At 36.1% G+C, this 24983-nt stretch overlaps 1 protein-coding gene across 4 annotated transcripts in view; it reads right to left on the bottom strand.

The window, feature by feature from the left end:
- Atp8a1 (ATPase phospholipid transporting 8A1) overlaps nt 1-24983 on the bottom strand; it is a 216025-nt gene that overhangs the window by 101907 nt on the left and 89135 nt on the right. For all 4 annotated transcript variants that reach the window (XM_047567308.1, XM_047567309.1, XM_047567310.1 and 1 more), the window contains 6 exons: nt 23603-23675; nt 21411-21516; nt 20015-20097; nt 18075-18124; nt 15162-15231; nt 3109-3193 (listed from right to left, as the gene is read on the bottom strand). In XM_047567308.1, coding sequence (XP_047423264.1) covers nt 3109-3193; nt 15162-15231; nt 18075-18124; nt 20015-20097; nt 21411-21516; nt 23603-23675 — 467 coding nt within the window. The remainder of the gene's footprint in view (nt 1-3108; nt 3194-15161; nt 15232-18074; nt 18125-20014; nt 20098-21410; nt 21517-23602; nt 23676-24983) is intronic.

Below are 24983 nucleotides of genomic sequence, written 5' to 3'. Positions count from 1 at the left end.
CAAAGTCTCATTTTGAAAAGACCGACGGCATTCAAATAATGTGCTAAGTGCAATGCGGCTATGGCAAGACCTCAGTGTAGAACCTCTATGGATGCTCCCCTCGCTCTTAAAATCGGCACCCTGCGTCTCATTTCCAGTCCTCTTCCTCCATCCTCCACACCTGGAGGGCCTCTTCTAAAATCCTGATCTCACCAAGCGCTTCCTTTGTTTGAAATCTTCTAAACACTCTCCAGGACCAACCAAACCCTGATGTTTGGCTCATACTTGTTGCATGAACAGCTTCAACCTCTTTCCCTGCTGTCACTTCCTCTGTACCAGGGACCAGGGTGACGGCCTCCTCTCACCAGGATGACACAAGCAGAAATCCCCAAATGCTCCGATGCTGTGAGTAACAATGTTTCATACTGTTCTCTCCATGGTCCGCTTTATCAGATTGATGCTCCTGGACAGCAGGGACCCCAATTCTTCCTCTCTGTAACTCCACTGTCAGGTACAGTGGCTCAGAATGGTGGCTTCAGATGCTTATGAAGAGGGAAAGGGAGACCCCCATAGGTCTACCAGGAGAGTGGCCTTCCTCTTACTGGGATACATGACTGCACTTATTACTGCTTTTTGTCACTATGAATTTATGGCAGAAAGAATCTTTGTATAGAGAGGGTCAGTGACAAAAAGGAACAGATGTGCTCAGGGAAGGCAGTCAGGGCTCATGTGTGCAGTGACCCCCCAGAGCTCAGTGTCCATTGCTTTCATAGCTCACTTCACCCTTAGCCAGAGAAAAGTAGATGGACTAGAAGGAGAGAGGCCAGAGCACTTCTCAGCTAGGTAAGGAAGCAAGGTTCCCAAGGTTCCCAAGGTTCCCAAGAAGACACCTCACTCAAGGCCACGCAACTCTTAGAATGAGCCAGACACTAGGCTTCATGATCTCATCAAATAAAATATGTTTGAGCGAACATGTCAGAAGCAAGAAGCAAAGCAGATATACAACTGATCAACAATTCTATGAAAAAAAGTTCAACATCTCTAGCAATTAGAGAAACACAAATCAAAACTACACTGAGAATCCATCTCACTCCAGTCAGAATGGCAATTATCAATAATACAAGCAACAATAAATATTGGCAAGGATGTGGGGAAAAAGGTACAGTCATACATTGGTGGGACTGCAAATTGGCGTAACCACTATGGAAAGCAGTATGGAGATTCCTCAGGAAACTTTGAATGGAACCACTGTTTGACCCAGTTATCCTACTCCTTGTTTTATACCCAAAGGACTTAAAATAATCATACTACAGTGACTCAGCCACATCAATGTTTATAGCAGCTCAATTCATAATAGCTAAGTTATGGAATCAACCCAGGAGCCCTTCAACAATGAATGAATAAAGAAAATGTGGTATATATACAATGTGGTATATATACACAATGGAATATTACTCAGCCTTAAAGATGAATGAAATTATGGCACTTGCTGATAAATGAATGGAGCTGGAGAATATCATGCTAAGCAAAATAAGCCAGTCCCAAAGAACAAAAGGTCGATGTTTTCTTTGATAATGTGGATGCTAAATCACAATAAGAGTAGGGTGGCTAGGGAAGAATAGAGGTACTTTGGATTAGACAGAGGGGAGTGAAGGGAGGGGAGGAGGGAGCAGTAGGAAGGACAATGGAATGAATTGAACATTACTATCCTATGTGCATATATGATTACACAATTGGTGTAACTACACCACGTACAACCAGAAGAATAAGAAATTATACTCCATTTATGTATGATGTGTCAAAATACATTCTAATGTCACATAAAACTAATTAAAACAACAACAAAAAGAAGCAGCAAAGAACATGTGACATAAAATACCAGGAAGATCTTTCCAAGAAAGGAGTAGGGTTATCTATTGCTAGATCACTGAGAGTAGAGATTAAATCCATGGGGCCATATTAGGACATGTTTTTCACTTTTGGAAACTTGGCTGGAAAATTTATTTGAGGGGAGCTATGGAGTAGATGTGTCATTCAGCCCAAAGCCAGAAAGAATGGAGTGGAGGTGGGGGCCAAGCCAATTCAAATATGTCTGAGAGCCAGAGCATGTGTATCATCATAACCGAGATGAGAAGGATGCCCCCAAAACCTCCTCCATAAGCAAAAACAAACCAAACAATACCTGTGCCGTGTGTGGGTAGGTCCAACCTGCCTGGCCTGTCTGAGGGTCTGAGCTCTACAGACATATTTCTGTGTTCCTGCATTCTGCAGAACTGGGAGAAGGTTCTCTGTGTCCTTGCTTTTCAAAGCCTATTAGTATTTTTTGCCTAGTATTTTAAAAAATATTTCTATCTTTTCTCAGCTTGAATCAGGGGTCAGGTTTGGTACCACTGGTGACTTTTCTAGCTGAAATAGGAGCTGAAAATGGAGAGGGGAGATTTAGATACAGTTATGACCACTGTTGTTAAGTTCAGAGATAAGACTACAAATTCTTGTAGTACTGATCCTAATGTTGAATGACCCTCATTTCCTTTCATCCTATCTAGATCATCTCTCTAGACCAGGTATTGTTTTGCTTCACACACTGTATTTCAGGACAGAGTGATGGGGTTAAGTTGTTTTTTTTTTTTTTTTTTTTTTTTTTAAATCATAGATTCTCAGATCTTATGTTATTGGGCCTTAATAAAAAGTCTTCCATTCTAACTAAAGTGATGCCTATTTTCATAATCACATAGGCTTATTCCTCTTATTCTTCTTCCTCTTCTTTCTCTTGTTCAAATTAGAATATTTCAGTTCTTTGACTCTTGTTTCTTCCCCTAATGAATTTCTTGAGATATAAGGTAAAGCATTTAAATTGTAAATTGTACTCATTTTAAAAAGTCAAACAGATTTATGGGTCTTACCACCTAAAATGTGGGGGAAAAAAGCCTCTGAACATTTTAATAAATGGTTTTAGGAAATAAAATAAAAATATTGTACGGGAACAGGATATAGTAAAATCTAAGTTCTCAATATTGATACCTTATTTTAGGAATTTCTAGGTAAAATAATAACAGTGACCTTGTAAGCTCTCAAGCATATATGATTTCTTTGTATTTTAATCATATTTTACTGCCATATTGTACTCACCTTCTGTAGCAAACTGTTCTAAATGTTTTAGGGTAATTTCTTTGTATTTTGAAGTCTCTGCAAGTCGTTCATAAATTACAGTGTCCTAGAAAACAAAGAGAAGGTATAATGTACTTAAAAAAGCATTCTGAGTTTAATAAAGTTAATGTTGGCAACATTATTAGTTACCAAATCAGTATAAAAATAACCAATCACGTTTACCAGTGATTTTAAGGCATAAAGTATTTTTGCCAGATAACAGTTTCCCTGATGACACAAAGAAACACAGCCAGACCTCTCCTCTGGATCTGTGGGTTCTGCATTCAAGGACTCACCAACCACAGACGGATGTAATCAGGCCTATGATGGTTGCGAATATAGACAGGTATAGACTTTTTTCTTAGTCTCTAAAAAATATAGTATAACAACTATTTACAAGGCATTTACATTGTATTAAGTGTTAAAAGCAATGCAGAGATGACTGAAAATGTAGGGGAGGAAGTGCGCAGGTTATATGCACACACTGTGCTATCTTATGTAAGGAACTTGAGCATCTCTGTTATTTGGTTGTCTGTGGGGGTCCGGGAAAAAAAATCCCCAGTAGATACCAAGGGGAATTTCTAGTTCTACATTTTCATCTTCTCTTGGAATAAATCTCTAGATACCCCAATGTTTAAAATGTGAATATTAATACCTCATTTACTTCCCAAATACTGTGTGATACTTACCCATTCCCAACTGTTCTGCAGAACTCTGAAAAGTGTTCACAGGTGCTACAGGGAAGAATGCTCCAGAACTCAAGAAAGTCTGGACTAAACACAGTTAATGTGCTTGTCCTGCTGCAGAACTGTTCCTGCCTTTAAAATCGCAGTGGGGTTCTCAATGACTATATGGCACATGTCCCAACTCATGTGCCCACAGAAGCTTCTGGAGGCTAGAGCACCACATGGGATCAGTGCTCACAGAGGAACAAACTTTAAGAAACACAGGACAACTGAATCTGCTTAAGAGGGATGGTTGGTACAGTGCAGAGGACCTTGCAGAGGACCTTTACAAAGCAGTTTCTAATTGTGCCACTTTAAGACTCAGTTGGTTTAACTTGTAAAATAAAGTCAATGGATTGTTTTTTAAATCCTTTTCAGCTTTAGCTTTATATACTACTTATGTTTCTCTAGTTTTTACTCATTTATAAATTGCCTATTGTTCCCTTAGTTATCCTTTGGCTTTGGTTTAATGTTTTAAAAAATTCTAGTGTTTAGTCCTCATGGTTTTATTAGACCAGGAAAAAATAAATCATTTACCTGCAATTACTTTCTCAGTGGTATTACCCATATTGGGGTCTCCAGTCTCAGAGCTGAGATTTGGAAGCAGACTAATGGAGTATGATTTAGAACCCTTGAGAGAAACAGAACTTAGTGACCTCAGAGCAGATGGAATATTCCAGGCTCCAATTATGAATTTCTTTTCATTTTTCAGTGGTGGAATGGGAAGGGGGGCAAGGCAAAAGGAAATGATAATTTCTTCTTACAGTTCCTTCTCATGAAGAAGAAAAAGTTTAACTTATGATCTTTATTTTTACTGGAAGCTAATGAAATTTTCAATGAAATTCACATAGGTCATTTTAAAACTAAGAAAAATCTTCAAAAAATCAAAATAATGAAAACAAAGGTGATAAATAATAAGGTCTGAAAGGCTGAATTCTGCTGGGATTTCCAGTGGAAGAAACTGAGGCTTTGAAGAGGAAAAATTAAATTTTTAACTTCTTTATAATATTGAGAAACTCAGAGGACAGAATTTGGCCTTCTGCATTAAATGTATCCTTTGTTTTTAAATCATAATGTAACAGGCTGTCCATCCTTACATGCAAAAAAAATACTATTTACAGACATTTTTTCCAGTCATAGTAACAGTCCTTTATTGAAAGGGCTACATCAAAAGCTAGACTCTTTGTTAGGAGCTAAAATGTTCTTTACAGGCACTAAAACAAGTATACTCCATAGGAGGAGACTCAGAATCATCTGATTCTGTGTTTATGGAAAATCCTCACTGGATGTAGTGATCTGTGTCCTGGCCTGAGCAAGGTAAAAGCAGAAAATTATGGTGAGCGAAGCTACGGGAGTGGCACAGCGTAGGCAAGTTATACTGACTGTGTAAAGAGTCAGGGCTCTTTACACTCATGATTAGTAATTCATCTTAGGAGAATTTTCATTCAAAAAGTTGTTTTTGTCTGTCTTTTAGACTGAAGTTTGAACACTGCTCTGTCTCCATAGTGCCTTGCACAGGGTAGGTGTTCAAAAATTATTTGTTAAGTGAATAAAATGTTGGATGCAATCATCAATCGTTTTAAAATGTCACTTGTGTAGACCCTCACAGGATGTGTATGATATTATCATGAAAAAAGACTACCAGAAAAGGCAGGCATCTGCCTAAGAAGGCAGCGGTGGAAAACAAGTAGGTCTTAACATAATTGCTTATTTATGTACTACATTAAATACTGAAGTTTATCTAGATAATCTTACTGTAATAAAATAATTATGCAAAATGGAGTGGAGGGGTCATGGGAGGACACTCAAAGTCACAGATTCCTGCTCCAGGAACTATCTTCTAAAACTGACCCAAAGAAAAGGGCTGCTTTGACTTTAAGACTAATTTTATTTAGCAAATGACAAAGAAATAGCTGGTTATGACTTTAAGGCTAGCTTTACATAATAACTGGTACCACTCCCCATTCAGGGCTTGCCAGCATCAAGCAATCTACTGCCAGTGCCAATGAAATTTCTTTCAAAATCATTTCTGGAGATTTTGCTTAGTCAAACCTTCGCCTTTTGTTCACTGGACAGACCCAAGACTACTATGGGCTATGCACGTGTGTCCTCAATTGCAACTTAGATTTGTGTTCTATTGCCAAATGAATTTCTTTTCTTTGGAGATTAGTCTTTAATAGTTCTATTGGATTTTGACACTGTAAGTTAAACAAGTGCTACTAGGGATCTGATCTTGCTGTCCAGTTAAGTAAGGTAAGACTGACCTGCTGCATGAAGCTTGGGTCCCTTTGACTGGGAATATTTGACAAAGATGTAAGACACACCATGTTTAAATATATGCAAACATTTTTTGTGTGCCATTTAAAATTATCTGTACTGTACCTGGTGTGGTAGTGAACTGCTATAAAAGAAACAAGTTTCAGATCTTTTTTATATGTGGCACAGAATTTTATTTAAGGAATACCTAATTTGAAATTTTCAGTCACTTTAAGGTCTCTACAACATTAAGTTTATTAGTCAAGTTTATAATTTTTCCTTTGGTATATACATTTGGGATAGAATGCTTGATTTCTTGAATAAATTGAGTTTTTCCTTGTATAAATGTATTCTTCCCAAGTTAACTACTATTATATATTATATATATAGTATATTTTATATGCTTTCCTTTTTTCCATTTTAAAATTATCAAAGCAAAACATCTTTACTAAGAAGATCTAGAAAAAGTAGAAAAAATAAGTTATTCAAACACACATTCACACACACACACAGTTGCCATGTCTTTATGCACATTCTGGATGGAATTTTCAGGACTATCTTTAAAATCACTAACTCTACTCCCACTCCTTAAACTGTGTCTAATCTTGCATTTATTCCAATTACTTATTTAAAAAAAATCATTTATATGTGTGTGTATGTGTATTTTTTCCATTACTCATCTTTGTTTCTTCTCAATTAAAAAAAAATTGAATTTCTTCATCGTATTGAGCTTAAAACATTGTCAGATGGGTCTATACACATGATTCAATCGGGAGTGAATACCCAGTTTTTTATGGTGCTTGTTATCTCCTTTAACATGAGAATTTTTCACGTGCCCCTGAGTTTTGCTCCTGTTCTGTCCCTCTTTGCAAGCATGCTAACCTGGTCATTTTATAAACCCCGTGTAGAGGTTGGTATGAGCTTTCCTCAGCCTATTCTCATGCTGGGGAAGCTCACCACTGCTGCTCTCATGTGATTTTAAATCTAGGAAATCACCCCACCGTCTCACAGAAGTCAAGCTCTAACCACTGCTCCTTGATTCTGAACCCAGAGGCTGGGACTCCCACCCCGCCCAGCTCAAGACTTTGGTTCAATGAACCGCTTTGATTCTATTTCTACTTTGGGGTACACAGATGTCTACCTGTGCAGTTCTTTTCTTTATTTTCTCTTTATAGTTATACTAACTCCATCTATCATTGCCATGACTTTGGTACAGAGGATGTCAAAGCATGACATTCTATGCCGTCTTAACCACAGTGCATTCTTTTTTTTTTTTCACTCCATCATTCAGCAAATTTATTGAACATCCACTCTTTTTTTTTATTATTGTATACAAATGGGATACATGTTGTTTCTCTATTTGTACATGGAGTCAAGGCATACCATTTGTGTAATCATAAATTTACATAGGGCAATGCTGTTTGATTCATTATTTTTTTCCCTTCCCCCCACCCCTCCCACTCCTCTTTTCCCTCTATACAGTCCTTCTTTCCTCCATTCTTACCACCCTCCTTCTCCCTAACCCTAAACCTAACCCTAACCCTAATGCTAACCCCTCCCACCCCCCATTATATGTCCTCATCTGCTTATCATCGAGATCATTCGTCCTTTAGTTTTTGAGATTGGCTTATCTCACTTAGCATGATATTCTTCAATTTCATCCATTTGCTTGCAAATGCCATAATTTTATCATTCTTCATTGCGGAGTAATATTCCATTGTATATATATGCCACAGTTTCTTTATCCATTCATCAATTGAAGGACATTTAGGTTGGTTCCACAATCTGGCTATGATGAATTGAGCAGCAATGAACATTGATGTGGCTGTATCTCTGTAGTATGCTGATTTTAAGTCCTTTGGGTATAGACCAAGGAGTGGGATAGCTGGGTCAAATGGTGGTTCCATTCCAAGCTTTCTGATGAATCTCCATACTGCTTTCCAGAGTGGCTGCACTAATTTGCAACCCCACCAGCAATGTATGAGTGTACCTTTTTCCTCACACCCTCGCCAACACCTATTTTTGCTTGTGTTCTTGATAACTGCCATTCTAATTGGGGTGAGATGAAATCTTAGGGTAGTTTTGATTTGCATTTCTCTTATTACTAGAGATGTTGAACGTTTTTTCATATGTTTGTTGATTGCTTGTACATCTTCTTCTGTGAAGTGTCTGTTCATTTCCTTAGCCCATTTGTTGATTGGATTATTTGAATTCTTGGTGTAGAGTTTTTTGAGTTCTTTATAGATTCTGGAAATTAGCGCTCTATCTGAAGTATGAGTGGCAAAGATATTCTCCCACTCTGTAGGCTCTCTCTTCACATTACTGATAGTTTCCTTTGCTGAGAGAAAGCTTTTTAGTTTGAATCTATCCCAGTTGTTGATTCTTGCTTTTATTTCTTGTGCTATGGGAGTCCTGTTAAGGAAGTCTGATCCTAAGCCAATAAGTTGAAGGTTTGGACCTACTTTTTCTTCTATAAGATGCAGGGTCTCTGGTCTGATTCCGAGGTCCTTGATCCATTTTGAGTTGAGTTTTGTGTAGGGTGAGAGATAGGGGTTTAATTTCATTCTGTTGCATATGGTTTTCCAGTTTTCCCAGCACCATTTGTTGAAGAGGCTATCTTTTCTCCATTGCATATTTTTGGCCCCTTTGTCTAGTAGGAGAAAATTGTATTTATTTGGGTTTGTGTCTATGTCCTCTATTCTGTACCATTGATCTACCTGTCTATTTTGGTACCAATACCATGCTGTTTTGTTACTATTGCTTTGTAATAGAGTTGAAGATCTGGTATTGCGATACCCCCTGCTTCGCTCTTGCTACTGAGGATTGCTTTAGCCATTCTGGGTTTTTTATTTTTCCAGATGAATTTCATAATTGCTTGCTCTATTTCTGTAAGGTACACCATTGGGATTTTAATTGGAATTGCATTGAATATGTATAGCACTTTAGGTAGTATGGCCATTTTGACAATATTAATTCTACCTATCCAAGAACATGGGAGATCTTTCCATCTTCTAAGGTTTTCTTTAATTTCTTTCTTTAGTGTTCTGTAGTTCTCATTGTAGAGGTCTTTCACCTCTTTTGTGAGATTGATTCCCAAGTATTTTATTTTTTTCGATGCTATTGTGAATGGGGTAGTTTTCCTAATTTCTCTTTCTGAAGATTCATCACTTATGTATAAACATGCATTGGATTTATGAGCATTGATCTTGTAACCTGCTACTTTACTGAATTCACTTATGAGCTCTAAAGTTTTCTGGTGGAATTTCCAGGTTCCTCTAAATATATAATCATGTCATCAGCGAACAGGGATAGTTTGAGTTCTTCTTTTCCAATTCGTATCCCTTTAATTTCTTTGGTTTGTCTAATTGCTCTGGCTAGAGTCTCAAAAATGATGTTGAATAGAAGTGGTGAAAGAGGGCATCCCTGCCTTGTTCTAGTTTTTAGGGGGAATGCTTTCAGTTTTTCACCATTAAGAATAATATTAGCCATGGGCTTAGCGTAGATGGCCTTTACAATGTTAAGGAACGTTCCCACTATCCCTATTTTTTCTAGAGTTTTGAGCATGAAGGGGTGCTGTATTTTATCAAATGCTTTTTCTGCATCTATTGAAATAATCATGGGATTCTTAACTTTAAGTCTGTTGATATGGTGAATGACATTTATTGATTTCCGGATGTTGAAGCAACCTTGCATCTCTGGCATAAAACCCACTTGATCATGGTACACTATCTTTTTAATATATTTTTGTATGCGATTTGCTAAAATTTTGTTGAGAATTTTTGCATCGATGTTCATTAAGGATATTGGTCTGAAATTTTCTTTCCTCGATGTGTCTCTGTCTGGTTTAGGTATCAGGGTGATATTGGCTTCATAGAACGAGTTTGGGAGGGTTCCCTCCTCTTCTATTTCATGGAATACTTTGAGGAGTATTGGAATGAGCTCTTCTTTAAAGATTTTGTAGAACTCGGCTGAGAACCCATCTGGTCCCGGACTTTTCTTTGTTGGTAGGCTTTTGATGACCTCTTCTATTTCATTGCTTGCAACTGATTTATTTAAGTTGTGTATTTCCTCCTGGTTCAGTTTAGGTAATTTATAAGTCTCTAGAAACTTGTTGATGTCTTCGAGGTTTTCTGTTTTGTTGAAGTATAGATTTTCAAAATAGCTTCTAATTATGTTTTGTATTTCACTCGTGTCTGTTGTGATATTTCCTTGTTCATTCTGAATTTTAGTAATTTGAGTTTTCTCCCTCTTTCTCTTTGTTAGTGTGGCTAAGGGTTTATCAATTTTGTTTATTTTTTCAAAGAACCAACTATTTATTTTGTTAATTTTTACGATTATTTCTTTTGTTTCAATTTTGTTGATTTTTGCTCTGATTTTAACTATTTCCTGTCTTCTACTACTTTTGGTGTTGGTCTGCTCTTCTTTTTCTAGGGCTTTGAGCTGTAGTGTTAAGTCATTTATTTGTTGATTTCTACTTCTTTTGTTGAATGCGCCCCATGAAATAAATCTTCCTCTAAGTACTGCTTTCATACTGTCCCAGAGATTTTGATATGATGTGTCTTTGTTCTCGTTTACTTCTAAGAATTTTTTTATTTCCTTCCTGATGTCTTCTGTTATCCATTCATCATATAATAGTGTATTATTTAATCTCCAGGTATTGGAGAAGTTTCTGTTTTTTATTCTGTCATTTATTTCTAATTTCAATCCATTATGATCTGATAGAGTACAGGTAGTATCTCTATCTTCTTGTATTTGCTAACAGTAGCTTTGTGGCATAAAATACGGTCTATTTTAGAGAAGGATCCATGTGCTGCTGAGAAGAAAGTGTATTCGTTCTTTGTTGGATGGTATATTCTATAAATGTCTGTTAAGTCTAAATTGTTGATTGTGTTATTGAGATCTATGGTTTCTTTATTCAATTTTTGTTTGGAAGATCTATCCAGTGGTGAGAGAGGTGTGTTAAAATCGTCTAGTATTATTGTGTTGTGGTCTACTTGATTTCTGGAATTGAGAAGGATTTGTTTGATATACATGGATGAGCCAATGTTCGGGGCATAGATATTTATGATTATCATGTCTTGCTGATTTATGCTTCCCTTAAGCAGTATGTAATGTCCTTCTTTATCCCTTCTGACTAGTTTTGGCTTGAAGTTCACATTATCTAAAATGAGGATGGATACTCCAGCTTTTTTGTTGTGTCCGTGTGCATGGTATGTTTTTTCTCATCCTTTCACCTTTAGTCTATGGGTATCTCTTTCTATGAGATGAGCCTCTTGCAGGCAGCATATTGTTGGATTTTTCTTTTTAATCCAATCTGCCAGTCTATGTCTTTTTTTTTTTTTTTATAAAGTAAGTTTTTATTTACAGAGAGTAAAATTACAATCCATTAAAAGAAAAGAAAATGGGGTAAGAAGGCAAAAGAATGTTGAAAAAAAATTCTCAAAAAGTCATTAAAGGTAAAGCAGGAGAGAGATAGCAAATGATGGTTATAAAGGAGGAGGAGTTGAAAATAACTGAAATAATGAGGAAGAGAAAGAGAACAAGCGAATTTGGCTATTAAAGAGGGACAAAAGGAGAAAAGTAATAAAAAACAAACTAAAGTCAAACCCAAACAAATAAACAAAACTCTCTAACCCTCAAGTCAAAACTAGGCAAAATAACAAATGGATAAAGGAGAAAAAAATGATAAAAATGAAGAGAAAAAAGTGTGTGTGTGTGTGTGTGTGTGTGTGTGTGTGTGTATTCCATGAGCCAATCAGCATAGCTAGAACAAGCATGTACACACATTCACACTTGATTGAAAAAAAAAAAAAAAAGAGAGAAGAAAGGAACAAGAAAAAAAAAAACTTAATGAAAAGTGAAGGAATCATCTCTGCTGATGTGGTCAAAACTGTTGACAAGAATGGATGTTCACTGCCCATGCCATACTGTCCTCCTTTGTTTCTTCTTGGTCCAAGTACCCAGAGGTTGTTAAAACCATCTTCTTTGAGTTGCTAAATGCGAGCTAGAGTGGCCTGGGATGAAACTAGTTGTAGTAACTCTCAAGTTCCTTCTCAATAAGTAGGACAAAATAGGAAGTTGTGAAGATTGGAAATTTGTCCCTGCAACCTAGGTAGATGCATTCCCACGGTAGGGCTCATGAAGGTTTCTAAATGTGAAATTACAGGAGCTGGTGTTAGGATCTAACCAACCTTTAGAACTTTGTTGTGAGGTATCTGCCCTTATCTGCCCTAGAGAGAATAGCTTCACACATCCTTTTGCTGGGCAGATAGATGCCCATCACTGCTGGTCATCTGGGTCTTAGAGGCCTCCCACTCCTGGGGCAAAGCAACCAACAGAGTTGGTCTTGCACACTTCACTTTCCACAAATGTATTCTTCACAGGATAAAACCCTTACTGCAAAAGTACCCACCTGTCCAGTTTCTGAATTCTTCGTGGCTGATCCCATAAGCTGCTAACTCAAAGGGCTAGTGAGCTGCACTCCTTTCTGTATCCCTGGCCTGAGTCTCTTTAGTTGTAGTCTCTTTTGTGCCTTCTTCATTTGTGTGCCCCTGCCCCCAACCCCTGCCAGGTGAACTCCAGATCTCACTGGCAGGTGCTTGCCAGGACAGCCCATAAGGCTCCTTAAGAACTCCTGGGCTTCCTGCTATGGGTTCACTACAGGATTGCTCCCTGCCTTAGCTCTCCACTTTCCATCTGAGACCCATGGAACACTTTTCACACTAAGTTGCTGTGCTTCCTGTGGATCATTTAAATTGACTCCTTGTCTGTTCCACAGGTTCCCCCTGTGTCTTTTTTATCCCCCTATAGATTTTGTTTCTGTCTGGTTTATCCCTCCCTTCCATTGTAAACTGGTGCTATGGCATTGTTGGCTGGATTGATTGATGAGTTCAGGCCATTAACATTCAGGGTTATTATTGTGATATTATTTGTATTCCCAGTCTGCATTCTTAATGAACTCTGTTTACTCAGGTTTTCTGCTGCAGCTGTTACCTGTTGATATTGACTCTCCCAAGGAATTGACAGGCTCCTTGGATTCTTGTTCAAATCTCAATCTTCTTTCCTGGTTCTTCTACTTTTCATTTTATACTCTTGTCTCATTTCAGGTAATATTTCTTCATATAAGATTTCTTCCCCTGCTTTTATTTCCAACTATATTTGCTAAATTCTAAGCTGTATCGGCACCCTGGATTTCTTTCCCTGTGAAATTTAGATTATTTCCCCTGTGAAATCTTGGTGGTTCAAATGTAGCTCCCAACTTTCTATCTTAGGAAGTGATATCACTCAAGTCTCCTTGGCAAACTGAGAAGAAATCCCCTAAGAATCCTGGATAATCCCTTCCCTCATCACCAATCAGTTATTAAGTTTTAAATCACCCTCCTCCGTCTGTCTTCTCTGCAACTGTCTTGCTTATTCCTTATCAATTCTTGCCTGGACTGTTGTCAATGGCCTCGACTGGTAGACTTATATCATCTTCTGAGGTGCCATCAGAACAATCAAGAAAAAAGTACAGTTCTTGAGGATGGTAAAAGACAAAACAAACAAAAAAACCCAAACCTAACTCACATCAAACTTTTCCACTTCCAGTTCAGCTCTTGCCTGCCAACCTACATCAAGTTCCCAAGCATGCTTCCCATGTTTATGCCTTTTACCACTGAACCACATTTCATAGCCAGTTTGGGAGTGAGGAAAAACAACGCAATAAGCAAGTTAACATATACAAACTATCTCTGGAATTATTAAAAGAAAAAAAAAAAAAGAAGAAGCCCCATAGTTTTACTTCTTATTCAATGTTTTAACTTCCTACAGTTTTTAGGTAGAAGACTATTCAAAGCCACAGGAGGAAGGATGTGATCTGGGTGTTTAAATGAGACATCTATCAGCCCTTTCAAGTGGGAGGTCTGCGGTCTCCTATTCCCTTATCACAGTGCATGTTCCCACCAGGATGTGGGAGATCTTTACGATATAGCTCAGTATTGTAACCTAACCTTCTCTTTATATGTGCTTCCCTGGCTAGTCTAAAATTCCTAACACATCTTAGGTTTTTTTCCTTTGAATCTTCAAAATCCAGTTTGAAGCCTGGTGATAAGATGTTCAGAATGAATAAATGTTAGGTCTTTGAATCAGTGGGAAAACAAAACCAAAGGAATTCTAAAACTAAATTCATGAGACATCACAAAATCATTCCACCAGAATGCTTCCAAACCAAGGCATTCAGAAATTGCATTTTAATGCTTTGAAACCAAAGCATCTAACATTCTCAACAAGAATTTAAATAAAAGATTTGGGTCTCTTAAGTTTGGTTTCCAAGTTTCCATGGAAAAAAGCAACGTTATTGAATCTACTTAAAACTGAAAATTTCCAAGCTAGGGAATTTACAAACTAGGTACCTGTAAAGGGCAATTCAGAAAGAAAATACTGATGGATCTTAAAAAAAAAAAACAACAACAGCAGCAAAAAACAAAATAAACAAACAAAAAACAAACAAAAAACAAAACCAAAACCATGGTCAGTAGTTATCTCATTGTTCCATGAGTGCAAACATATTTTTAACCAGGAAAGTCAGTTAGAATATGTAGTATTTAACCTGCCAATATGCCAAAGCCAATCAATAATTAGAAATTCTGTTATAATTAAAACAATGTAAGACAAATAGTGATCCTCACATGGAGAAATTATACCAGTAAGTATGATGCACAGAACAAAGATCATTTCTATGGTCTTTGAAAAATTAGATTATTTTCTGTATTTAGTTGTCTGTCAACATTTTTATACACTATATATATAATATATATGTATATATACAAATATGTATCAAAAGTTAAATTATAAAAATAACTTAGGCTGAACTTTTTATAAGCACCCAATTTACCCAGAAGGAATTCCATATTTCACCAGAAGAGGCACAACCCTGTTACTATAAAACACCAGCAACAGTGGATGTCAGCAACTTCATGCTAAACATCTGCATTACGTTCCCACAGCAGAATGCCTAACACGTACATTATAAACCAGCATAAATCAAAACTGTAAAAGACAAAAATAAAGACTTACAGCTCCTTTGCAGTAAAGTCGTAACTTCCCGGATGGAGTGCGAACAATTACTGACATTCTTTTTCTAGCACTGAAAGAAAGAGGTTTTTCCATAATGAGGATATGCACATATATGTTTGTCATGCCTCACATATTTTAATACTCACAGTGAAAAAATAAATTTGATCAAATTATGAGCCTGATCCTTCCACATATACGAACTATCCCCTGGTGTATAGTTGGGGCCTTTTGAAAGTTACATTATGTTTTTTAAGTCATTAGGGTATCATCCTCTGCCCTAGAGGAATACTTTACAAAATGGTTCCTTAGAAACCTGTGAGAGTTAAGACCTACCAGAGTGGAGGAGTGTCCTGGTTCAATATTTTTATATTTGAAAGAAAATTTAAGTCAGTATCTTAAAAGGGCAACTGTGTACTGTAATTTTATTAAAAATAAAAGTGATAATTTTAAGTACATAATCACACATAACAGCAAATGCTAGCACTTTTAACAAATATTCACAAATATTGTTTTCCAATGATTACATGACTAAAACTGCAGATAGTATTGAAATATAGATATTTCACTATATATTTATATATAAAATATATTCATAATATATATTATATATTATGTTGTATATAATATATATGATATTACATGAAATATACTGAAATAGATATAAATATAATCATATTATGTATATTTTATATTATATATAATATATATTTCAATATATATTTCAATACTATTTGCAGTTTCAGGCATGTAATCATTGGAAAACACTACTTGGGCATGTTTGTTTGTTAACTTTTTCCCTATATATACAAACCTATGATAAAGTTTAGTTTATAAATTTGGCATGGTAAGAGACGGACAACAACAATAAAATAGAATGATTATAGCAGAACACTGTAATGAAGTTATTTAAAATTTATGAATTGTTTACTTCTAGAATTTTCCATTTAATAGTTTTGGAGCATGTTGGTCACAGGTAATTGATACTATGGACAGTGAAACTTCAGACAAGGAGGGAATAAGAATATGTACTTCAGGAATATATTTAATGGCACCTGTGTATTCTACCATAGACCTTCTTGATTCATGCTTTTCTTAATTTGGTTTTGATTTAATGTCAAACTCATCAACTTCCTTGCTCTTCTCTTCTCCTGGGAAAATTCCCAAGGGTGAGTGGGAATACTCTTCTGTGGTATACCAGAGTAAGTGGACGTCGCAGAGAAAATTCACCCGACGATGAAGACGAGTGAACACATGATCCTCAATATCAATGGGATGCTCCATACCACACACCACTGCACACCGATCTATTACATTGCTCTAAGAAGCTTGCTCTCTCAGTCTCTCTAAGACCACAGGGTATCTTCTCCATTCTCCAAGTCTTCCATGTTCCCTCCTTACTCCAGACTCTGAATTTTTGGAATTTACTTTGATACGAGCCTCAGACAAGAAATGCTTTTTCTTTCTGTCATCAAAGCCTCTATTTCTATCCACGTGTGCACCATCTTCTTCATTTTCCTCTCTGACATGATGGAGGAAAGGTTTCTTCTCTTATCAGAGGCCTCTTTCCATGTGTGTGAACTTCCTCTCATCCCACTTTCTCAGTAACCTCACTCCGCAAGCCACGTGGCTCTCCTGTCAATCTGCCTCTTCCTTCTAAGCTGAGCTCTGCCGATGGGTATTTAAACATGTTCTACACTGTCCCCTACACAACTCACCCCAACCAGCTGGCTTCCACTGAGCCACATCCCCATTCAGCTCTTTCCCTACTGCTCTTCACAGCTCACCTCCTCTGAACCATCACCACACACACCGCCACCACTCCTCTGCCCTTCATTCCTGCCTTTCACGTTTTGCTTCCTCCTCACCAGGCCAATGGAGGGCCACATTTGATGAACACGTCTGTGCTTTCCCTCATCCAAGCTTGAAGCAGTCTCTGGCAGAGACGTCCACTATGTGCTTGAACTGCTCTTCTCTTGGCCTTGTGCTATTTATTATTCTTTTTGTCCTCCCTGACTTTAACAACAAAGCTTTCTCTGTTGTTATTCCTCTTTTCCTAACTGACCCTTAATAGTTGGAATTACTCATGGCTTAGTCATCAGCCTTCCATTTTCCCTTGAGCTCTATATTTTATCTCTAGGTGATCCCATTCCCTTTCATGGCTTTAAATATCACTTCTACACCAATGGCTACCAAATGGTCTTTCAGCCATAGGCTTCTCTCTTAGGTTTCAGGCCCTTATATCCAACTACTGACCTGACACATCCATTTGTAGGTCTCACAGGCATCTAAAACCGAGTAATTCCAAACATCTTAATGTCTACATCTATTCTCTTCTGTTTTTACTGTCTGTGTAAACAGTACTTCACTAAGTTGTTCATGCCAGAGACCCTGACCTCTTCCTCTCTGCCCTCCATATCTAATCCGTGGCAAAGTCCTTCTGACCTTCCTTTAAAAGGTACATGGATTCTATCAACTTCCCTTTAATTTCACTACCATCATCCTGGTCTATCAGTTTTTGCAGACTATTTTAATAGCATCATATTCATTTTTCTCCATTCTTAAATCTGCCCTCATTATAATATTCTGAAAGACCTGAAATCCTAAGTTTGCTTTATTTTTCTTCATGGCACCTAGTGTAGTGCTTTCTAACTGTGTGTTTTAAAGACACATCTGAATGTCAATTAATATGCTACTTATAATAGTAGGTTAGGAAAACAGTCACTTTGATATGAAAAGAAAAAGACGAGGAATGCACTTTGGGAATACTCTATTCCACTGAAGATTTTGAGTTAATATTTTGCCTAAACAAATTTAAATAAAAACAAAGCATATATTCTAGTTATTCAAAAGGGAAAAGGTAAAAAGGGATAGCACTTTATTTTATCTAGAAAAATCACAGAGGAGAAGTTTTACCTGGTGAACTCCAGCACATTTAGCAATTCGTATCTTTCTTCCTGCCCCAGCTAGAAAAGAAAAGGATATATGATTATAGAGAGTTGGAAATATCTTAGGTTTCTTAGAAATAATCACTAGTCACAAAGTTCTATCATAAAAATGACTACACAATTTTTTCCCCTGAAATATGAACTTATTTTCAGGTTAATGGGAGTAGTCAAAAGCAGGAGAGAATCAAAAGGAATTCCAAGTGTCATAGAAGAAGGCCTTAGGACAATCACCAGCCGAAACAGGAGGAAAGAGTTGCTAATAGTTGACTGGTGGGACTGTACTACAAAAGTATATTAAGAAGGTTTAGTGAACAATTAGTAATAGAAAGAAAAGGAAGCAATTAAGAAAAAAGAAAATTGAGTACTTTAGTAGTAGAAAGAAAATGAAGCAATTTAAGAAAATTAAGGGGGAAAAAAAGAAGGCTCCAGGTGCTGTGGCACACATTTGTAATCCCAGCAAATCAAGAGGCTGAGGCAGGAGGATAGAAGTTTGAGGCCAGCCTCGGCAAGTTAGTGAGTCCCTAAGCAATGCAGTGAGACCCTACCTCAAAATAAAATAAAAAAGTGTTGGGGATGTGGTTCAGTGGTAGAGCACCTATGGATTCAATCCCCAGTACCAAAAAGAAAAAAAGAAAAAAAGGTAAGGGATTTATCTTTAGGTAAAAAAGGAACAACTGTCATTAGGAAATAATTTTGTGTTAAGAAACACAAAAGTAAAAGAAAATATTAAATAAAATAATGTTTAGCTATGACTATTGGTAATGATTTAAAAATTATATATAATTTATATTCAATAAAATGCATAGATATTCGAAGTATAGTTCAAGGAAAATTACGTAGTCTGACAAAGTTGTACTCTGAGCAAATACCACTGTGATCAAGACTCAGAACATTCCCGCCAAACCATAAATTCCCTTGAGCCTGTTCCCAATCAATCTTCTTCCTGCCTTACAGCAACCACTGTTCTGAATTCTATCACCATAAATCACTTCTGCCTGATCTCCAGCTGCATATAAATGAAATTAAAAAGGATGCACTCCTTTGTGTCTGGCTTTTTTTTCCTCTCTCAGTATAATGTTTTTGAGATTCAGCCATGCTGTTGATGAATTGATAACATGCCTTTTCATTGTTTAGATATTCCCATTGCAGGAATATATCACAACTGGTTTATCCATTCTCCTACTGATGAGCATTTGGTTTCATTTCAGCTTTTGGCTACTATGAGTAAGCAATGAATGTTCCTTTCCAAGTCTTTTTGAGGATGTCAACTTGCATTTCCCCTGGGTAACTCAGTACATGTGCTGGGTCAGATGCCCATTAAAAAAATTGGTCTTTATTAGGGAACTCTAATTATATCACCTAGCATTATATGACTGTTCCACTTGCTCTACACTCTCATTAACACCTGGTACTATCAATATTTTTAATTTTTGCCTTCTTGGTAGGTGTGGAGTGGCATAACACTATAGTTTTCTTTTTCCCTGATGACTAACGATGTTTTCTCATGTGCTTACTGGCCACATGTAAATCATCTTTTGTGACATATCTGCCCATTTAAAAAATTAGTCCTGAATATTTATTTCATCTGAAATTGTAATGATTATTCTAATTGTAATGATTAGAAAAACAGGGAAGGATAGGCAAAATGGAGGAAGAGAGAAATCCTCACAACAGAAAAGAAAGTCAGCTGATGTGTCTAATGTTGAAGAATTAATACAGATTATTAAACACATTATCAATAATGCTTTTTCAAAGTACCAGATGTATAAGTGCTTAAACAAATAGATGATAGAAAATAAAGTGGTTTCTTCTGGTGTGGGAAACTTCCATTTTATTATAATCCTATTACCTTATCACTGAAGCTATGTATATGCATTAGTTTGGTTACAAAGAAATTAAATAACTTACTGAATCGATAATGACCGAGTCAGGTGTTCTTCCAGTGAAAACAAAATTCAATTGCTTGGCTGCTCTGACCAGGGCCCCCTCATCTGTTTCAGAAGAATAGGTGAAAACAAATAAGTGATGGATAAAGTTACCCTGAATACAACAGAAATGCATTCGCATATTACGATTTTTTGTTTAGTTAAAATTCTTTTCACATTGGTACCTAGTACTGTGGTCCATTCCTTTTTAAGTTATATGACAATGCCAAAGGAATGGAGAGAACAACGGAAAGTGACACATATCCCAGCATCAGGTTTCTGAATATTAAGTCTGTTAGTCCCACACCTAAAAAGGATAACTTAAATGTACCCCTTAGTCCAGCATATTCTCTAGAAAACCCTTTTCCAAATGAATGGCACAAACTGTTTTTTAAAAATCTTTATTATTTTCCTCCTAAAGAGTTGAATGTAGAAAAGCTAATACTACTAATTGAGGATTGAATTTAAATAGTGTAAAATTAATTAATGCTTTATTATATATTAACTACTTTTATCTCTGTGTTGTAAAACCCTTGCATTGCTGAGGGAGGGTGTAGGATGAGAAAATGGTCATCTAGGTTCTATCCTAACCATGTGAGATGTGGTGTCTTCTTATCCTTTTTTAGGAATCTGGTTCATTCGACAAATCATCAGTGTTTGTTTAGAATAAAGTTTTAAACACGAAGAGTTCTCCAAAGGGTGTTCATGTTTTCCTAAAAATTTACAATTATCAAATTGATTATGTACCCAAATTGAAACTGAAAAGAGGTCTAAAATTAAGTCAAAATAATGAGTAATTGTGCCAACAAATATTTTATGGAATCCCTTTAAATGCACAAAAATTTCCACACCCAAGTAAATACAAAGCAAGTTTCCTATCATTTTCAAAAGAAAAGAGTAACATTTGTGTTTTTAAAGTCATGTACATCTCTATTTTAGGCAAACAGATCTTCTTTCTGTCTACCTATGTGCAAAATAATCTGATTAATATTTATAAAAGGAAGTTTATAGAAAAGTACTTTTATTTGTTAATTTTATTATTCAAATTCCCATGTAATTCATGTTATATACCAAAATATTACATGTACAAAGATATGTATTTCAACACACACACATAGTTAATCCTGAAAGCCAAGGATTTTCTAATTAGTAAGTGAAAATTTTTATCTCAAGAGCATAATTTAGTTATCTTACTTTTCCAGACAAAACTGATTTTTATTATACAATCCCAAATTTCAGAACAATTTTCCACAGAAAAAAATTTTTGGGCTGGGGAGACAGCTCAGTCGGTACAGCGCCTGCATTGCAAGCACAAGTCCCTGGGTTTGATCCCCAGCACTGAAGAAAAAAAAAAAATTTCATGGTCATTTCACTTGTACCTGGAGATGCGGCTTGATAAATGATCTTGTCACCTTCCCGCTCTGGCACTGCTGTGTGGCATACGGCCATCATTGTAAGAAATTCACATATGATAGGAGCCGTTGGCTGTGAGAAATAAATACATAATTTATTTTCATTTAAACATTTTGATACTAATGACAGAAATATTATTTCATATTTATCTGTTAAGAATCAGGGCTGTGGATTTATAGCCAACATCTATTATGAAGAAAACATGTTTTTAACTCAAATTATTCATTCTTGTACTTCCTCATTCACTTTCTAAACATTTATACAAGACAACTTTATGTTGTCAAATAGAAATGATATAGTAAAAAAATGAAAAAGGATGAATCTTGCCCTAGGAGGATAGAAATTCTAAAACACTCACTAACCTGGCTATAATTCCTGATCAGATTTAGATTTCAGGGAACTAATCCTACTTTGGGTTGGGAGATGACGACGGGGGACTTCATAATGCTCTGTCCTCCCTCTCTCCAAAAATGGTAATGTTAGCCTTACTCATGTTTTACTAAATGGAAAAAAAAAAAAAAAAGCAATTCCTGAGTATAATGGACTTTCAATGGCCTGAGGAAGACTGAAAAGTGAGCTGATAGAATAGAATATGGAGAAAAGAAGGATATAAAATTGAACATTTTTCTGTCTGGCTTCTGATGAAGAAAAATGTCATTCAGATTAATACAGGAAGAAGTTCTATGCCCTTGGGGAAAAAACTTAAAAAATTTAAAAAAGTGAAGTGATTGGAAGGGTAAAGCAGAACATTGCTTGAAAAAAACTGTTCCGTCTAAAAAAGTGGATGGAACAGACATGGTCTCAGCCATTTGAAGGTTAGACCTGTGGGGAGACAGAATACGATACACGAGTACTATTTATTGATAGTGTGTTAAGGATTCTAAAAAGCAAATGCCACAAGGTGACTTGGGAGAGTCAGTCATTGTTCAAGACAAGGAGATGTTTAAGCAGGTGAGGTTTCAGTGTCACCGAGAATTGAATACAGTGACTTCCATCAGGGAGGAATGGCATATAACTGACAAGTTCCTGAATAAGGCAAGAATAAATGTATTTCAGAAAATAAAAGGAGGCCACTGTGGCCTGAGTAGAAAGAAAGGAAAAGGAACTCAAAGGGAGGTTAGTGATGCAGGCAGGGGCCAGATCACTGTGTCAGCTGTCACGTGCAACTATTAGGAGTGAAATGCCAACAAGAAAATGGGTTGGGAGGCCATGGCTGTAATCTGCACAGGGGCTGCTGTGCTCTGGATAGCTAGTGAGACTGTGAGAGGGCTGAAGCCAACATTGGGGGCACACCCTACATGTAAGTCTGACGAGGGCTTCAGGACTCAGGAGATCTGGACGTGGAGAGAAAAGGAGGTAGCAGTTCTAGAATAACGAGGAGACAGGTGACAACACAATTTCCTGAGAACACACGAGGGAAGAGGTCTAGGTCTAGGTTTGGTGGATCCTAAGGCTAACGTCACTGAAGGTCCACTTAAGAAAAAATGAGACAAGACACCCCTATGAACACACTGCTAGGGCCCTACCCAGGGGCAGATGTGAGCCCTCCTGTGTTAGACAGCCAGTGTTTCAAGTTGTCACATGATTGAGCCTGAGCCAGTGAGGAAAAGTTTAAATTCCAGGAGTCTCTATAGGTTAATTGGATGGAATCTGAATAAGCATCAATAACTTTTAAGATAATATTTAAAAAAATAAAAATATTATTTTATGTGGTCCTGAGGATTGAACCTAGTGCCTCACATGGGCTAGGCAGGTGCTGTACCACTGAGCCACAACCTGAGACCCTTCAATAACTGCTTAAGTGGGATGTTCACATCTGGAGTTCCTATTGTAGATTTGGCACTAGTTTATGATATTGAGTAACACCTCCATAGACATTTTGAAATTGTTAATTGTGAGTTATTCCACTCAGAGTTCCATAATTATTTAAAATTAAACACTTTGAAAAAAAATACTGACAAATGATAATATTAAAACTAAATTTCCAATGACCAAGAATTCACATTGGCCATGTAAAAAGAATTTGGCAATAAGAGATTTTGGCAATTATTTAAAATGATCATAAAATTTCAAAAAATATAAACATACAAGACAGTTGAGAAACACTCATTAGTTTTCATGCATTAATGAAAAAAGATAATCGTTTTATGCTGCTTACATGATTATTTTGGAGATTTTCCAGCAATGATGAATCATTAAATGTTCTTTCATCTCCCAGCTGAGAGCTCTGCCTGAAGAGGGGGAAAAAATAAAGCAAACCTGGTTCATTTCCATCAGCCCACTGATCTATTTAGAGCTCACTTTTTAAGTAAACCACTATTCCTACAAACCCTTAACAAATTAAATGTGATTTGGCCCGAGTTTCTAAATAAGACATCACAGATTTCAGGACTATGTCATAAAACATACTCAAGCACTCTAAAAGGTGACAGACATTTGCAGTGTAATGGAAAAATAATGCTTCATAGTTCATTTTCTTGGAATCAAATTATATTGTAGCCATATGAAATTTAAAAATTGGTTTAAAAAATATGAAAACTGCTATAATACTCTCCTGCTTCCACAATATTTTCATGTTTTTAGAATCCTGATTATTAATGAAGTTGTTATACAGTATAGTATTAATTCTTTTATTTTATGTATATAAGAAATCTTAATTTGTAGTGACAAACACTCCATGACTATTATATAAAACATAAAATCATGAACAATAAACTGTTAATAGATTACAACAACATCTGTCACTAATAAATATCTGAACAAATATTTATGGGCATAAAACATTTATTCTGTATATGTAAGAAAAATAAAAAGTATATGGAATTTTTTTGTGTTGTGGCTATCTTTGGATCAGCATATGTATTAAGTACTTCATACTAAATAAACAGAGGCATTGTTATCTTTCTCATGGCCATGCAATTCAAGAGATTCAAATGCAAAACAAGAAACATTTAAGTGGCAATGTTTAAAAAAAGTATAATTTAAAATGTATATTGAAAATATATACATCTGAACTTTAGAGCACAGAAGAAAATTTCAGAAATTAGTAAGAAAAAACAATGTCTCCCAATAAGTAATTACAATTTAGAAAGCTTTTCAATAAAATTTTTTACAGATTACAAAGAGTTTTATCAATGCCAATGTGTCAACTATCAAGACATTCACATTTTAAAGCCTGATACTTGAAAAGGAGAAATCATTGAAAAATAAAATTGAATTTGAAATAATAGAATGTACACAGTAACTCCAATGAAATACATTTCTTCCAATAACTAATGAAGTTAGAATGTTTATAAGAAGATACATTTTTATTTAAATGCCTATTAATTCTCAAAATTACAATTTTTGTTAACATATTAGTTTAGAATTCTCAAAATATCCTTGGGAGGTGAAATGAACAATTACTATTATTATTGTTTCTACTGCTTTAGCTTTATAGATGGAAGCAGGAAAAAATGCCAAGGATTTTTAAATGACTCATCAACTGGTAGATAGAAAAATTAGTATGTTTCTCCCACAAATATTATTACTTATTAAAA

The sequence above is a fragment of the Sciurus carolinensis genome, chromosome 10 (genome assembly GCF_902686445.1).
Source record: "Sciurus carolinensis chromosome 10, mSciCar1.2, whole genome shotgun sequence".
Taxonomy (NCBI): Eukaryota; Metazoa; Chordata; class Mammalia; order Rodentia; family Sciuridae; genus Sciurus; species Sciurus carolinensis.
Note: the sequence above shows the minus strand (reverse complement) of the source record. Positions and strands in the feature narration are given on the sequence as shown.